We start from the raw sequence: 18,471 nt of genomic DNA on the forward strand, positions 1-18,471 counted from the left end.
CCCCAACGGAAAATGCGGAAAATCCTCCCAGAAAAGCGCCTTGCGCTCTTCCATGTCGTTTATCGATTTGACCCATTAATGCGGCATTATATTCGTTACTACAGAACTATCTGGACCATTCATGTATTCTCGAAAATAATGTTATTATGTGGAAAAACAAAGGTCGTTTTATTGTGGCTGTTGATTCCTGCTCTTGTGCTCAGCCAGGAGGAAAACAGGGAGAGGAAACAGCATCCAGAATTGACCAAATTGTAAGAAAATATCAGATTCAAAACAAAAACATTTTTTTTCAACATGCATTATACCATTGTGCGAAACTGGCAAACTTGTAAATGTAAACATATCCTTCCTATCTGATAAGGTTCACAAATTCCTGAACAAAATCATTTTTATATATTTTCCGAAATATCACAGTACTTCTCGATTTTTAGGGTGAGAAATTGGGCTCAGAAATTGGGAGGTGAGTTATGGCATTTCGGAGAATTGGTAACAAGAAGAACTATGGTTATCGACGTAAGTATAAATTATTTCTGAAAAATTACACCTTTTATTTTTCTAGGAAAAAATAAATAGTTTCTAGGGCACAACATAAACAATTTACTTCTGAATTTTTTTAGAGCTTCAAGGATACAACAATCGTAAGGGAGGATGGGGAAGCTTTGTTGAAAGACATACACGAAAAGATTAGTCACATGATGAAACAAAAAGTGGAAGCTGTTAAGGTAAGAGAAATATCTTCTCATATTGTGTGGTCAAAAATTGAAAAATGTGAAGTTGAGACATATTTGTTTCAATCTTGGTTTTTCACACGCTTTTCCAGAGGATTATGGATATAGCAGAGCAAGCAGCCAAAGCCCAAAAAGAAGACGATATAGATGAAGATTTTCAATTCTACAACTCTAAAAATTTAACAAACTCCGCGCCAAATTATACTGTAGATGATGAAGAAGATTTACAAGTGAGTTTTCGAATTTGATCGACCGATCATAACTAAACAGGATGTCTCCGCTGAAACTAATTAGTTCGAAAAATTCATTGTGTCTTATCAGATCAAATTGTGAAGAAATATGCAGGATGAATTTTATCAAAAAGTATTTAACTTTTTTTGAGTTTTTAAAAGTCGATTTTTATTTATTTGATCAAAACAACACTTGACTGATAAGATTTTTAGTGCAAAATACTGTATTTCTTTTCATCCGTCCAAAAAATTTATTTTTGATCTTGAGAATTATTTTCATAATGCTATTTCTACTATTTTCCTGCAACAGAATGAGACCCCAAGATTTCAAGAATTGAGATATAACGATCCGTTGATTTTCGAAGACAAATATAGATCGATGGACCAATCAGATTTTCAGCAAGATGAGGAGCCAAGTGAAGAGGCAGGCACTTTTAAGGAAGATCCTGAAGCCACAGAAGAAATAGAGGTAAAAACAGTTTTGTATAGTCTGATTTTAAAAGGAATTATTTCGCCTATATTTCCGAAAATACTGATCTAATCTATTCGAAACTAATACGATTAACAAGTATTTATATTGAAGCATTACTTGAAAACTAATCTGCAAGCTTCAATTTGAAAATTACAGATATTTTGAAAAATTATAAAGTATCTCACAAGCATGAAAAATACGAATCAATAAAAAATCTTTGATCTTTGAGATAAAACGAAAAAAAGAGTAATCTTGTTAATATTCAGATAACAGATGGTTCAGAGAAGGATCCACAAGCTAGTCAAACTCCTATAAGGGATAAAACTCGCTTACCTTTATACCCCAACCGAAGATTTTACAACATACCTGTAAATACGAACTTCAGTGCAGTTCATGTACCGAGTAATGTCTACGAAAGATGTAAGTAGATTCCAGAATCTATACCGAATTTCTAGAATCTAATTGAAGTATATATCTTAAACAATTTGAGCATGTACAACACGAATAGGACATTTTATTGGGTATTCATTCACTTCTATCTATTACAAAATGAATTAACATGTCTTAGTTCTACCACATTCAACCCTCCTCTATACAGGGTGAGTCTTTGACTTGCACGTATATTTTAATAGATTCTTATTGAGGTCAAAAGAAAAATTTTTTCTTTGCTATTTTTTACGATTTGGCCTTGATAAGAAGATATAGCTATTTTCAATTTTCATAATGAGCTATGCGATAACTCATTTATTATATTATAAATACTACTTTGTTCAACGAATGTAATGGAAAAAATTGAGTTTATGTTTGATTTCCATATATGGTAACTTATTCCGAGGGTTGAAATGGTATTTTTAATATTTGAAAAAACTTCAGTGCCAGAATTTAGCTCATTATGAGAAATCAGAATTGTTATTTTTTCATCTAGAAAAAAAAAATAAAGTGAAGGAAAAAGTGTTTCTTTAGACTTCAAGAATATACCGTTAAAATATATGTGACCCTGTGACCCTGTATTCCCATCTTCCACAATACAGGTGCTTATTTTTACAGTATTTCAAGACGTGATTTTGTAGCCAAAATATAGAAGCTTGTAGGAATTGAGAATTAAGTATAATTCTATACTTCATTCACTTTTATTTTAGGAGTCGGTTGGCCATGGAAATTTGACACATTTCACTCTGTATAGTACGGAAATGTGGGGTTATGACGCTTGTCAAAACATTTTTGGGTTTTAAATCAACGCTATGTTGTCCGCTCTACGTAGAAGTTTCTGTTATTACGTATTTTATCAAAATGTCGAATCTCTTCGGAAAATATGTGACGAACATAATTAAAGTTTATAAAAACTGATTGAAGTCATACCAAATTCAGTTATTTGCATGGAAAATACAAGATGGACTTCACCTCTGAACAAAAATTTCACATGAATAAACACAGGACAACTGGCGCGTAGGTATTTTTTGGTACCTTAATACATTTACAATGTATAGGACAAGTAAAATGAAAAATAGAAAAATCAATTTTCGGGAACTTATTCTACGATGACATAATCGAAAACCTGTAGTAAACTTTTCGCATTAAATCACTCAAACATACAATTCTCAAATGCCACCACTTTTTTTGGTCTCCCAATAGAAGGAAATTCTTTGTCCTATCCTCTTCATTCACAATATTTCTGATTTTGGAAATATTCAGCTGAAATATAAGTCGTTTAGATTCAGATGAAACATTATATAAATTCTCTTACATTGAATATGTTCGCTACCGTCTGACGTATTGTGGATTTTAGAATATCAGGACATAACTATTTGAATGAACGGACCTGAATTCTAAATAGCACTTCCTGAAACCCTGTCTCTTTTTTCAATCACTTTCGGAATTTTCATAATAAAAATTGATATTAGTTGTGGCAACCGCGTTATGACATTAACGACATTTCATAAGTGCCAACCTTACTCCGTTCTAGTTACAAAAACTTATTTAAGTTATTTCATGGCTAACCTACTGCTAAAATAAATGTGAATGCAGTATATAGAAGTCTATTATCTTGGTTTTTGATAAAAATTTTCTATCACTAAAAGATTCTTCTTATCTTAAGACTCTTGTATACCGAATTCCAATAATTTCTGCCGTGTTTCGGCAAAATAATACCAAAAAATACATGATGAGGTGCTCTCACTCTCCAGCGAACATAAGATGAAGTTTTTTCCTCAGTTCGACCTGAAGAATTATGTCCTGAATTATATTTACGTTAAATCCAGACACCTTGTGCATGTGTCAAATTTTCAGCAAAAGACGTGCTAACAGGCATCATTTGGTCTGAAGAGTTGGATAAGACCTTTCGAAACAACTACAAACTGGATCCAACCCTATCGTGGCAATATTTTGGTAGTTCTACAGGATTCATGAGGCAGTTTCCAGGTAAGTCAAACCTTAAAACAAAAATTTTGAATGTTCAAAACTTTGAATATACCAATAATTTCAGCGATGCAATGGCACGAAGAGCCTCTGGACCTTTATGACTGTCGAACGCGCTCGTGGTTTATTGAAGGGGCATCCTCGCCTAAAGACGTTATAATTCTGGTGGACAGATCCGGCTCTATGACAGGTATGCGAAGGGAGATAGCCAAGCACGTGGTTCACAACATCCTGGACACCCTTGGTAACAACGACTACGTTAACATCTACACCTTCAGCAACACAACCGACCCGCTGATCGACTGTTTCGATGGCATTTTGGTACAGGTGAGCTGAATCGCACCTCAAGTTGTAACATGTTGTGAAATTCGGCTTGTGTTGATACGTAGGCGAACATGGCAAACGTGCGACTGCTGGCGGAGAGTATGACCAATTTCAAGACCGAACAGATAGCTAATTTCTCCCTAGCCTTGATCACAGCTTTCGAGATTCTGAAGGACTATAGGGAGAGCAAACAAGGTATGGTTTGAGAACTTTGAGAGGGAGAGATCTTGATTGTCCTGCTTGTTTTAGGAGCTGGATGCAACCAAGCGATAATGTTGGTCACTGATGGTGTCCAAAATAACTACACTGACATATTTGAACAATATAACTGGCGAAAACCTTTCGTCAACGTCCGAATTTTCACCTACTTGATTGGAAGGGAAGTATCCAATGTTAAGGAAGTCAAGTGGATGGCTTGTGCAAACCAAGGTAACTTTTGATGGGGATATATATATAGTGTGGTCCACCGAAAACTGAACATCTGCATTTTCCGGCTTCAAAAGGAAAATGTAGAAAATCGGTAGGATCTGTCAATTTCTGATTCGAGGGAGAACAACTTTTCCGTTCTTTGCATCCCCGTAACTGCAACCTCCTAAGGAGGCCGAGCACAATCCTTTGATTCTGAATAGAGAGGAGAGGAGGGGTGTTATTTATTAAATTAATGCTGGAAATTGGCACCATTTACTTTCATGCAGTTATATAAGTTTTGCCGAAAACGTTCACGGCCATTACTCATTACTCCAGATTTCTGGTGTTATTTGACGGTATTAATTAATGATCCGTGTTCGCAAATCATCCAGTGACAGAGGCTGGGTAGCGTAAATCTTGGATTTTAGGTGAACCCAGAGAAAAAAGTCCAGTAGGGTCGGATCAGGTAGAATAGAAACTTCCGGTTTCACTTTCTTTAAACCTTTTCCATCCCTCTTTTCAACCCTTTCAAAAGTGAGTTCAATTCTGGATCCTTCAATATAAATTCGGCAGGTTTCAGTATAAAGCCTATCAGGGCTACGCTTCTTGTGTTTCAAATCTTTATCCAACGATACAAACAAATACATATATCCTGTTTTTTTCGATCCCAGGTTTCGCTTTGAATTTACCAATCCAAACCAGTGAATCACAAAAACCGTCGCATTCAATAATGGCATTCATTCTTTCAGCCCTACTGGTTTTCTCAATTAAACAAACCAGAGCTCATGGCTTTCCTTACTTCAATTGATATACGAGGATATATTGAAAAATTCCTAGCATACTATAGAGCAAAAGAAAATTTCAATGTCAAAATATTTCATTACTCAAATACTCAACATATTCTCCTCTTAATTATTGGATACGTTTATTAGAGCGAACCTGGAACGTCTCTAGACCTTTCAAAAACAAGGTTTCTGCTTGCTCTACAAACCAGACCTTCATAGCTTTTATTACCTCCCCGTTGGAAGAAAATTTACAACCTTTTAAACTTTTTTTTCAGTTGAGGAGAGAAATGATAGTCGGATGGAGCCAAATCTGCTGTATAAGTGGGTGTTCTAGTAATTGATAGTAATTGAAACCCTAAATCACGAATTTTTTGCATGGCAACATGAGATTTGTGTACAGGGGCGTTGTCCTGCAAAAACAAAACACCTTTGGATAGCTTTCCGCATATTTTCTCTTTAATTTTTCCCGTAGATTGGTCAGTAATGTCGAATAGTAATCTCCGGTTATTGTTCTACCCTTATCCAAAAAATCAATCATGATTACTCCATGGCAATCCCAAAAAACTGAAGTAAGAATTTTTTCAGTAGATTTTTGGACATGAAACTTCTTAGGTCTTGGAGAACCAGAGTGTCGCCATTCCATCGATTGTTGCTTTGTTTCTGGATCGTAGAAATGTACCCAAGTCCCACCCATAGTAACGGTTTAAGAAGTCTAAATCGTTTTCAAATCTAGCACAGATCAAACGCGATGCTTCTACTTCTGCACGCTTTTGGTCAACATTCAAACATTTGGGGATCCATTTTGCAGCAATTTTTCTCATGTCCGAACATCTTCTTTCTTTTAATTTATTCCGTAACTCTGGTTTACTTTTTTGACCTCAAACTTCACACTGATAGTTCTCATTGAAAGTGTCAGTGTGTAGAGTTACACAATAACTAATGAGTATTAGTTATTGTTCGTTGCTATGGTAAGGCAATATTTTTTTTATGAAACTGGTCTAGGCTAACTAGATATCACTACATCCTCGTTCATATAGAAGATATTCTTATTCTTCTCGTAATTCTCAAGGCTATTTCACCCATCTGAGCACATACGCGGAGGTGAGAGAAGAAGTGCTTCAGTACCTTCCAGTGATGGCTCGTCCGATGGTCCTGAATCCAAACCACAAGCCTAATCCAACATGGACACCTATCTATGCAGATGTCACCGATCCTAAGCTCACAAATTGGCTCTGGATAAACCGGGAAAGAAACAAGCAGCGGGAGAGGTTTTTAGGTTACCGACCCAACAAAACCCAGATTTCGCCTGACGTTTTGGACAAGAAGTTCGTCCATCAACAGAAGGCTGTAAGTTCGAATAATTCCAATATTTTCACAACGAATGATGGGGGTTGTTTTCCAGAAACAAGATAACTATGGAGACTTGCAAGTTTATCATTTAATGACTTCGGTTTCATTGCCAGTGTATGATAAGAAACAACGCAAGGTGAGTTTCAAATTTTTTCATTTTCAAGGTGATATTACTCTTTTGCCCTGGTATTTAAAATCTTCAACCATGTACATAGTGTCGTTTTCACAGAATTTTACAGAAAAAGTGCGTGTAAACGAAGCCGTTTGGATTGATGTTGTGAGAGAGGTAACAATAACGATGAGAGTGACATTTTACTTATTGACGTGTAATAGATACAGATTTAGCTGAAGGAATTCGAAATCTCTTGAAAATTTCTGTCATCGATGCGCAATTAGAACTAAAGAATATATATTTTAGCAAGGGAATGTCGAAATTGGTGATTTTCGTTAAACGTACGTACGACCGGCAAATCCTCGACACATTCTGATCCAAATCATGGCTACATATTCCTCTGTAACTTGTGATCATGGTGCCGATTAAACATTATAGACCCTAAGGAACACAAAGAGCCCCTACGAACCTACCTGTCCAACCACAGCCCGAACGTTGAGCACAGATAACAGAGTAGATTAGATAAATATAACTTGAAAACAAAAGCAGATAGAGTAATGCGGTTTTGGCCATTACACTTTTGAAAATCGATATCGGACAAGTGCCATCCATTTGTCCCTAGCTCTTACGCTTACAGAGCTGTCAGTCAGCTCCCATCGAATTTTGCCCACCCTGTGCAGTCGAAAAAATGTCACTATTTTTTAAGGTCACAATTAAAGAATGCTTGGGGACTTCTGGTGATTCTTTAATAAGGTTTTGATGTGCCCACCATGACGTCGATACCTTGCTAAGATATTTTTGCTTTTGAAATCAATCATCCACTTCAATTTCTAACATTTCACAATATCTAATTTTCTTCAGTTTAGTTTCAATTTTGCAATAAAAGATTAGGCATTTCGAATTCCATTATCAGAAAATAGTTGCGTAGATCTGGTTATAACAGCCTAAGTTAAAAAAATATAAGAGACCATAGGCACTGTGATTAAGTAGAAGAGCTAGATGATTGTATGTCCACCATGTGTAGAAAGTACCTCGAAATGTTAATACTCTGTGATCAAAACTTCACGATGATTAACGATCTGACAAATCAAATTAACGAACTTTTCCTAGATTAGAAACCTATTTTTAAGACTAAATTCATGTAACGATAGTAGGTACTCATGTTCAAATTACTGTTAGCTTTGAGTATCATCCAAATCACCGATGCAACATTCACAAATGGAGAATCCACGGTCTTCGAAATTCATTGGTCGCCCAAACAACCCAAAGAAGGTGTCCTTGAAAAATTTGAAGTGATGTCATCCCTCGGAGAGAAGTATACTTGTGTGCTGTCGCAGGAGGACCAGTTGAACATCACAGAGAACCCAATTTACAAAGGTCCACTTGCCCTGGATTTCATTGAGCATCTTTTCAGCAAGGGTATCTGCTCGTACAGGCTAGACCCTTATTGGACTTACGAAGTGTGTCATGGCAGACATATACGACAATATCACGAAATATTGGATGGTTCTAGATTGAAACTGCAACAGTATACGTTAGGGAAGATGGGCACCAAAGAACGAGAAATGGTTCTGCGAAAAATGAAAGAAGATGAAAGAAGCAGAAATTCCACTTTTAAGATACCAACGAAAAGAGTGGAAAACAAGGAATTGCCTTACGTCAAAATCTGTATGACTGACGGGTCAGTTTGCGACCACAACAGAAGAAAACTGAGGAGATCCAACGTGTATTACATGTGCGACATGAAAGCGCACCACGATATTCACACAGTGAAAGAAGTGACGTCCTGCGTCTATGAAATCATAATCCTAACTCCAGTTCTATGCGCCCACCCTAAGTACCGACCGAAAAGGATACCTACCAGTCCTATAACCTGCTACGCCACTGGAAAATCGCCTAAGGTACCCTACAGCCTCGCGAAGATCTACTCAGACAGAAGAAGTATAATTACCAAAGCCGCCAACGGTGAAGGAAGAATAGAATTCGTGTCGTACGACAAAAAGTCGGACAATTCCATATCCGTCGACTCCGATCTAGTTGACGACTTTTTGGCGGGAAAGAACTGCATCAGTGGCGGAACTGGGGTTTGGAAGTACGAGTTCTGTTACGGAAAATACATAAACCAATACACGTACGGTATGTTAGGACTGAGGACTACAGTGTGTCTCGGAAAATTCGTCCTGAGTAATCACGTGGATTGGATAAGGAACCGTCCGTACAAACGTCCGAAGCCTGTGGGTCATAGGTCATACATAACGCAGTTTTACAGTGACGGATGCATTAGTAACATCACAGGGAGACCTAGGCAAACAGAAGTCAAGCTCAAATGTATGGAGAACTCAGCCAATAGGAACTCTTTGGTGATGTACCTGTATGAAACAAACTATGGAGAGTACCTTCTAGGTATAGAATCGCCTATTTTGTGTCACGTGGTTCCATTGGCCGACGAAGATGGGCTAATTTATCACAAGATCTAAATGTTTTTGTCCAGTAAAAATTTTAAGTTTATATTCTTTCCTTTTTCTCATTTTTTTAAGAATAACTTATCCCCCTTGAACGGACGATGTTATACGAGAACTTTGATGTGAAAAATTACATTTTTTAGATTAATACCTACAATAGGCAAATGATATCGATGTTGAACATTGCTCATCTAAATGAGGATAACTAGGATAGTATAACTATTTTTGTACAAGTCATCTTCAAGTTCAAAAAATTGTTTCAAAAGGGTAAAGTCCGATCTATTTTATTTTGGAAATTTTTTCTTGTGGTTTTTTTTTGTTGGAAACTTTCAACTGATCGAATTTGGTTTTGAAAAACCAGTAGGTGTAGTCTCTAGTCAGTATTTTTACTGACCAAATTATTGTGATATTAGTTCATAACCAATAACTATAAAAAGTTAACTACAAAGCTAGAATAGAGTAACAATCGCACTTCAGTTCTGATATCAGTTTTTTCTTCAAAGAATCTGTATAATTGAGAGAGGTCAAATCTGCTAGATTAAAATATATCGTAGATAAATCTAGGTAGTGTCATAGAGAATTGAATAGAAAGCTAGATTTAGATATAGAGAAACAAATATTCATTGTATAGATGTGAAAATAAAACTAGCTAATAAATCGTTGTTTGAAATGCCAATATAGATACGAATAGACAGAAACATAGGAGAAAATGACCAATATTATGCGTTTAAGAGTCTAATTTTCTATCATTTTCAGGAAAGAGTGGCAAATCTTTTAGGAGTAGCTGGTACTGATGTACCAATAGAATATATACAGAGGCTGATGTTGCCGTATAGAGTAAGTATGGAATATTTACTAATTTTCCCAAATATGACCTTTAATTCATTTCTAGTTGGGTGTGAACGGCTATGCTTTTATAGTCACCAATAATGGCTATATTCTGAGTCATCCTGATCTGAGACCAGTGGTAAGAAAATGTTTTTCTTCGATAATTATACCGCTAAGACTTCACATTTTCGTAGCACCAAGGTATTCTGAAACCGGCTTATAATAGAGTCGATCTAACAGAAGTTGAACTTTTGGATGATGGCGATGCTGATCCTAGAACATGGTCTGATGAGCTCAAAGAGTTCAGAAAAAAAGTAGTCATGCAAAAGAAGGGAAACAAGACCTTCAATGTGAAAACCCACTTAGACGACATGGTAAGTTCGAAAATGGGGGTGAAACTTATTCAATTCAGAAGGTAGAGTTCTTCAAGGTTCTATTTTTGATCTATAGAAAAGTGTGCCCCTGAAGAGACCCAACCGTGACCTACAGATCTTTCCACACTCCGGGCATGGATAGTCACCAACCAGATCTGGTTGCTGATGTATCCTTTTCGAGTCTGCATTATTATAACTGTGTACCAAAAAGACCTCCACTATGACCTGTCTAACACTAGTTGTTCCCAGTTATCATTGGCATTAACTGATTTTAGGGATTGATGTAGTATATCCTTAAGCCGCTTATAATGGCCTCCTGGTTTCCGGGCTCCCTCTGTGAATTCGCCATACAGAGCTATTTTGCGGAGTCTTGTGTCTTGCATCCTCAGAATGATGCCGCTCCATCTGAGTCGGACCCTCGTTACTTGAGTCTCAATTGTTGTACAACTCGCGCGCTGCAAGACTACTGCATTTGAAACTTAGTGGAACCATTTGATCTGCATTATTTGTCTTAGATGACGTTGTTGCGTTTGTTCAAGATGTTTAATATGTCGCCTGTAGGGCGTCCAGCTTTCGCTTTTCTTTAGAAGCGTTAGGAGGACCACTGCTTTGTAAACAGCTGTCTTGGTCTTCAGATTGAGGTCGTGATTTTGAAACACTCTGTCCTTTAGCCTCCAGAATGCTCGTGATGCTGAATTGATACGGTTATGATTTTCCGTGTCTAGGTTTGCAATAGTACTTATGAAGCTTCCCAAGTATTGAAACTGCTCGACCTGTTCTAGAGTTTCATTTTCCAGGATGATATCTGTTTGAAGGCTTTCTGGCGGACTTACCTGGATTTTGGTTTTGTCGATATTGAGTCTTAGGCCTAAAGCTTCGTATATTTGTTTATAGGTGTCCAACATCATCTGATGAGCTGCTAGCTATAAGTGCGCAGTCGTCTGCATATTGAAGTTTCGTGATAAATTTTGTAGGGGTTTTGGCTCTGAGGCGCTTTGGGTTAAATGGGCCTCCATCAAATCTGAAGGCTATTAGTTCATAGTTATTCTGCATAAACTCACCATTAGATTTCTTCCTCCCTTAGGCCTTAGTTCTCAGGAACTCTGCATATAAGCCCACCATTACATCATTAAGCCTTTAATGGGCTTGTAATCATTTGAAAATCATTTCGATTTTGTCTCCTGAATGAGAATCATGTTATGTTCTCAAAAAAAAGCTTCTAACCTACTGTGTTTTCGATTTTCATAATTATGATTTAATGGAAATTTCAGAGGAGAATAATCGTTAACAGCAGGCACTACTTTTACATGGGCCTGAACGACACTCCCTTCGGTCTAGTGGTAGCCTTACCCGGCAAATACGGCTTCAACAGGGTGCAGCACCCTGTAGAGAACGATATACACCGTATGAGGTCCAATGACAAAATCAAAAGACCGTTCACCCAATTTTTTACGGGCAATTGGACAATACATCCAGACTGGTATGTTTTTCGTGAACTTGTTGAGATTTGTCAATTGATCTTCGTTTTTTCCAGGCACTATTGTCGTTATTTGGACGACTACCATCATTTTGATACTCCGGAGCAGGAGTTTTTGCATTTTCTGGAGAAGATGGAGAGCCCTGGCTGGAAATGGACGTCAGAATGTGAGTGAAGGACGTTTTCTCACTCTGGTTCCTAAGAACGAGCGTTTATTCTCTGTAATTTATGATTTTCGCCTTGCAGGTGACCGAAAGTTGATATGTAAGGTGGTTGCAGACGCAAAAATAACCACATGGTTCAGTCAAAACATCACCACCACAAGCAAAGAAGAGAATGGGTGAGTAAACAAAATGAAATATGATATTCAACTCATCGAGCACAACATTCTGATAACTCTGGAGTATAAAAACTAGAATTCATTCCACGCGAAAAAAACTTCAAAGTTTTCAGAATATTTACAATAATCAAATACAAATTTTAATTTCTTTGCCTTTTTCAAAAGTCCCATAGCTCTGTTGACGACACTGATATCAAGGTACAGTAGTTATAATGGTATAATCTTATGCAATTTTTACAGGTATTGTATTTCTATGAATAATGAATGAACAACTAAATATTCCATTGTTTTCGAATTCATAGGGGAAATGAAAAATTTGAATAATTTTTCCATTTACTGTGTTTCAAGATATTTAGCTGAAAAACTTGAGGCCCAAATTAAACAGTACGGAAGTCATTACTTGTCAACTCACAGCACTGATTACTATATATATTCTAATAAAATGCTTTGGAATTGTTTTTAGACTTCCGCACAGATGAACATAACAAAATTCTCGGCAATAGGTGATAACATCACTCGCGAGCACTTTTGAAAAGGTATCCGCAATAGCTCAGGCAGGAAGGCAAGAAACTGAAAAAGTCAATACCAATCTGACGATAGGTCAACGTTCGGTCGATAAATAAATTAATAACGAGGCTTTCATAGCCCACTTGAGGGGAGAGGAAAAGGAATGTCTCGCATGTCCTAAAAACTTTCAAATTATCGCCGTTGGAAATGTTTTCGCTCTGACGAAACGCGGTTATCTAAAAATTCATGATGTTTACATGGTGCTGCACCATTTTCAGAAATGAAAAAGTAATGAAAACGGTCTGAAATGTTGATGGGTTCGTAATCCTTGAATCGAAATTAAGAATGTGATACTCATCTTAAAATGAAGGAATTTTGAACGAACAACAAACATTATTACAGTTGCCTGCGAAATTAGACACGCGAAATAAAATTTTCAAGCTTGATGAGCAAATACAGAAATGTGTCCATCCGTAAAAGGGTTTTTCCCAAAACTACTGCAGTTGAATCGGTGAAATTTGTACGAAAGAGTACGATGATCAATGTTACAGAAATTGTAATGAACCCCAGTTTTTTGAGAAAATTGGAGTTCATTTTAGTGCATTCCTTTCATTCCACATTTCTGCCTTCGAAAATATTTAATTCTCAAATATTCAGTACAGTCATTCCGATAGGCAGAGTAAATGTAAAAAACCGTTTATCTGTGTTTAACATTGTTTTTCTTGCATGTTGAAGATTTTGACGTTTTTCTGATGTTGATATGCGATAAACCGGAGCTGACGACGTTTTTCACTCTTGTCGCATTCTGGAATTTTCAGATTTTTAACGTGTGGGGGGATTTGCCTATAAAAACAGATTTTCCCCCGCGACGGCCTCTTTTACTCTTTAGTCTCTTTTGTCACTTTTACGCTTTGTACTCTCTTTGCTTTGGTTTTCGACTTTAATTGCGTGCACGACAAGCCTTTCAGCGAATTTAGAATAAATTTTGTATTACGAAGTTAGTGCTCTTAGGAATTAATTTTTAGTTTTCGTTTGTTTTCCGCGAGTGCCTGAAATAAAGGAGGTAGGTCCCCGTCTTTACCGTTCAGTTTCTTCATTAGACCTACACCGGTTACTTCTTTGACACTGCTGTACTGTATCGCTTTCTGTTATCTTTTGCCATACTTTACCCTGTTTCGCGAGTGTGACTTTTCTCTTCATATCAGTCATGGTGCGTAAGCCCTTGGGGTAGTGAAGAGAAAGTCCCGTCAACCCCATGTTCGCGTTTCGCGTCATAAGTGTTGAAATCGAAATCTCTTCTTTTCTATCAGTCATGGTGCGTAAGCCCTTGGGGTAGAGAATAAGAGATACCGCTCGTCGTCAGTCAAATCCCGTAGTTGCGCTAAAAATAGAGCTTTTCTTCGTTATCATCATGGAGCGTAGCCCTTGGGATAGCGAGTAAAAGTCTCGAATAGATCCGCCCTGGTTGTGTTTCTTTTCATATCTGGAGAAATACAATTAATTACACCCCGATACCGTATAGCAAGTCATTTTACTTCGCGAGGTCATCCTTAGTATCCATTTCGTCAGTTCTGGTTGGCGCATTTTATTGAACAACCTTTGATTTTTCACTGTACCCGGTATAAACTTTACAAAGTGCTCGTGATCCGATAGAATTTCCAGAATGTATGTTTGCTGATAGATTCGCTCATATTTCATACCTACACATATTTCCGTTGTATATATAATCAGTTTCCGAAGGTGTGAATAAACTGGTACATAATTTGATTTTGACTACTTCGTTATCGCTACCACCCTAGATAACAGCGAACTCTGTCTCCGACTAGCAGCTTCTCTGGTAGGTTTGCTATTTTCTTCCTAGTGAAAAGAATAGCTGGAGCTCGAGATAAGTTTCTCCGAGGAAACCACGTTACAAAATTCTTGTTTTGTATTGCAATTTGCAATATAATAAATTTCATTCGGTTTTTTAAATATTTACTCTCAGAATTCGAAAAATTATTTTTTTTCTTCCCCTTTATCAGTTGATGAATATGTATGAAATTATTACTGCGATGTGTTTCACTTTTTCTCGAAAGTTTCACAGAAAATTTTGTATGCAAAATATGATTGAAGAGATTTTTTGTCTCCTCAAACACTATCATTCCTCATTGTTGAATGAGTAACTTAGGTATAAGCATAATCTTCTTCTTCTTCAGAAGGACTGTGTTTTTGACTTTAATATTTCCTTTTGAATCTCTAAAATTATATATAACATTTTCAGCAAAAGCAGATATTGTGGCAGCACCCATAAACTTTTTCAGGAGTCATTTATCCCAATAATTGCAGCGAGGAAATGATTCTTTATTTCAGCCAGCCATTTATGCCAATATTAAAAATTTCATGCATCGAAATAATATCGGAAAATTGTTCGTTAAAAATTTCTGAATGCTCTCCTCTTTTTCACGCAGACCGGAATTCATAAAACGTTTTGGGATCACTGTAGCCTTCTTGGCCACTCACAGTGGCTTGACAAGATGGCAGGATTTTCCTCAAAACATCGACTTGGCCACTAGCGAACCATCGTAAGTGACCCCATCACCAACAGTTTTCCAAACTGAAAAAAATCATTTCAGGAATTTTCACATGGTCCACAACAGAGCCATTGACGAAGTATGGTACAGGAGAGCTGTCGAAAGACATTATGTGGATCCAAGAGGTTTTATATACTCTGTACCTTTTGATATAGGTGGGGTCTTACTTGTGAAGATTTTTCGATATTGATAATCGAGCAAAAACCTTTTTAGGACACGAAGCTAATGTACTGGTAACAGTGAGCCATGCTATATTTAGGGATGATTCAAACAAAAGGGCTCCTGCAGCTGTGGTTGGTTATCAGTTTTATCATTCGTCCTTGTATTCTTTATTCAAGAACATCACCACAGCAGTAAGATTCACATCTTCTTAATTTTTCTTTATGGGCACATACAAAATGTTTCATTCCAGTGTGGAGATATGCCATGCACCAGGACATGCGATTCCAAAGAGCTGCATTGCTTGATGGTGGACGACAATGGGTATGTAATAGTCAGCAATAACGTTCAAGATACTGGGTTCTTCTTCGGGAAAATTAGACCGGATATAATGAGAGAGCTGCTCAGGGAAAACATATATAAAGTGACCAGAATATTTGATTACCAAGGACTTTGTCCTGAGGCGGAAGAGATGGGAAATCCTGCCAGCAAGATTCTGACTGTACGTATTCTTTTTCATATGTTTATTGTTGTATATTGAAGTGAGAAGAGTTTACACCATTCTTGATGATTTTCCAGCCTTTCGTGCATCTCTCCAAAGTATTCCACTGGTTCCTGACCACCTTGGCTTTCTTGATCAACTTGGCTGTGGGCGAAGACTACAATTCGCTGCTGTACCAGACCCCTGACCCATCAGAGGATCATCTAGAACACGAACAGCTCTTCGTGGATTCCGATCCTCAAGAGGACATCGAGAATCACGATCAACCTTATTTCAAGTTGAACGAGAAGGAGTTCATAGCCAGGTATAGGATACAGAAGACAAAGCCGGAGCCATGTGACAATGAGATGTGGATCTATAGTCTTGTTCACTATACCGAGAGGAATATGTCTAATAGTGGGTACAACAAAACTATGACAGATTGTTCTAGGTGAGTGCGAAAACTATATTTTCAATATTCAGCGACATTTTCACCAGCAAATCCTACTTCTGGATGCATTAAAGAAATTCTTTTTCAGGCCTTTCATCGTGCAAAGAGTGTCAGGCAGCAACATGATTCTACTGGTTATCAACAATTTATGTAGAGCTAATCATGATGAAACCATTCCTTGGCCTGAACCCACTCAATACAACTACAATATGAGTACAACATGCTATAAGGTTTTGTACAACAACCTTCCGAGACGTCATTATATGAGCTGTATCAACAGAAACATTAACGTGAGTATAAAAGCAAGATCAATTAAGAACTTGATTGAATTATTCCATCCATTTTGTATTTCTGATCATTTTAAGTGTCGTAACTACAAGTGTTTGTCGATCTTTTGTTCAGGACTCAAATAAAGACCCATGAAATGTTTCAGGAGAGCGAAATAAGGCTCTGCGGCAAAGGGACCAACCTTCAAGTATCCAGAGAATTAGTGTTACTTCTACTAGCAACACTGCGGCTAACTTTGCTGCTTCTCCAGTAGGATAGTTAACCATCTTAGAAAATTTCCAATATCTGTGATATTCCTATATCTTAACTGATATAATATTATTTGTTTTTGTGTTGAAAAATATTTACATTTACACATAATTGTTGATTGTTGAGGTGACTGACGCTTAGAAAAGTTTTCGTATTGAGGTTCTTATGTACCTATATACCCGTATCGCAGAAAGTTTTTGGGTGAAGTTTGGAAAATTAACAATTTCCATTTGAATGCTTAGTTATGCTTGAGTCGAACTACCTACATCGTATTGATATGAATATGAAAAATGCATTAGGTGTATATTTCGTTTTTTCCATCAACCGGTGTGCAGCAGGGATCTATTCTTGTGCTCTCGTAATTCTTCAGCCAAATTTGGAGTGCTCAATATCTGATTTCTCGAGAATATCTAGTCTAGTGTTCTAGGTGGATAATAAAAAATATATTATGCTGATTCTTATCCCTCATTCGTATATCTACATTTACAAACTCAAAATTTTGCAATTTTTTTTTAAATTCCTGAAGTCTATGATGAAATAATAAATAATATTTCAATAAGGGGAAGAAATACCCTGTGGATCTCCAGTCAATTCAGCTTCAGCATTCATTAATGAATGAAAAATTACTAGAGCAATTACTCTTGTAATTTTTCACGCAGACTTGGTTTTTTTAATTGAAGTTGCAAAAATTTTTATAGTTATTATATGTACAAACACAATGCTAAAAATTATGAATTTTTGAGAAAATTTCAATTGGCATTCAGCTTAGTTTCCAATCATCATGCAGGTGCTATTGTTAGAAGTAGATTATTTCTGTAAATTCAAGTAGAAAGTAGAATCCCGCTGTCACTTCCATCATTTTCAGAACCAAACGAAGGTATTACTTCTCCTTGAGATATAAGTATAAACATGTATACAGTACTGATTTGAAACAAACCTAAGATTGATATTTGATATAGGCCATCCTTGATATTCAACATGAGATAATATTTGTGTACTGGATGTCCAAGAAAATCTATTGGCATTGGTAACCAAAATCAAGAGAAATTGATTGAAATCCACATGAATTTATAGTTTGAACTTCATTCAGGAAATTCAATATTTCAATTTATTGTTAAGTATTTCCAATCGATACACAATATATCTGTGTCTATCCACAGTTTTGGACACGTTTCCGTCCTTTGTTGAATTTTTGGAAAATATTCATCGTATATGTGGTTATTGCTTCAATTTTATTTTGGTTTTGTGACTACTTGATGTGTCAAATTAGAATTTTGAAGCATTATTACTTAAAGAATATGTTTGGATGGGTAAAAAATACGTAAGTTTAGTAAAAGTAATTTTATTACACCTATTATTAAATCAATATGAACAATTTGAGTTTCTTCATGTTACTTAACAATAATTATTGTTTTTATTATTCAATATGTTGGTATTTTATCATTATACTTTCGCATCTGA

General features: G+C 36.6%; 1 protein-coding gene across 1 annotated transcript; it reads left to right on the forward strand.

The window, feature by feature from the left end:
* The first annotated feature begins 71 nt into the window (after positions 1-71).
* On the forward strand, positions 72-17,121 carry LOC123320406 (voltage-dependent calcium channel subunit alpha-2/delta-3). The gene is made up of 25 exons (XM_044907725.1): positions 72-251; positions 432-513; positions 618-722; positions 821-958; positions 1,269-1,427; positions 1,697-1,850; positions 3,717-3,848; positions 3,913-4,172; positions 4,235-4,364; positions 4,419-4,598; positions 6,432-6,709; positions 6,765-6,848; positions 10,043-10,123; positions 10,179-10,253; positions 10,309-10,488; positions 11,760-11,968; positions 12,023-12,132; positions 12,212-12,305; positions 15,260-15,373; positions 15,425-15,537; positions 15,596-15,735; positions 15,795-16,043; positions 16,121-16,473; positions 16,562-16,763; positions 16,907-17,121. Exons 1-25 carry the CDS (start codon positions 79-81, stop codon positions 17,012-17,014), a joined length of 3,903 nt encoding a protein of 1,300 aa, XP_044763660.1. The 5' UTR covers positions 72-78; the 3' UTR covers positions 17,015-17,121.
* The last annotated feature ends 1,350 nt before the right edge of the window (positions 17,122-18,471 follow it).

Source organism: Coccinella septempunctata, chromosome 9 (assembly GCF_907165205.1).
Source record: "Coccinella septempunctata chromosome 9, icCocSept1.1, whole genome shotgun sequence".
Lineage (NCBI taxonomy): Eukaryota > Metazoa > Arthropoda > Insecta > Coleoptera > Coccinellidae > Coccinella > Coccinella septempunctata.

Excerpts from the sequence above, each read along its gene's own strand:
- LOC123320406 (XM_044907725.1), top strand. The coding sequence starts at position 79 with ATGCGGCATTATATTCGTTACTACAGAACTATCTGGACCATTCATGTA. Across the intron at positions 252-431 it reads CATCCAGAATTGACCAAATT|GGTGAGAAATTGGGCTCAGA; the intron begins GTAAGAAAATAT and ends CTCGATTTTTAG. Across the intron at positions 3,849-3,912 it reads ATTCATGAGGCAGTTTCCAG|CGATGCAATGGCACGAAGAG; the intron begins GTAAGTCAAACC and ends CAATAATTTCAG.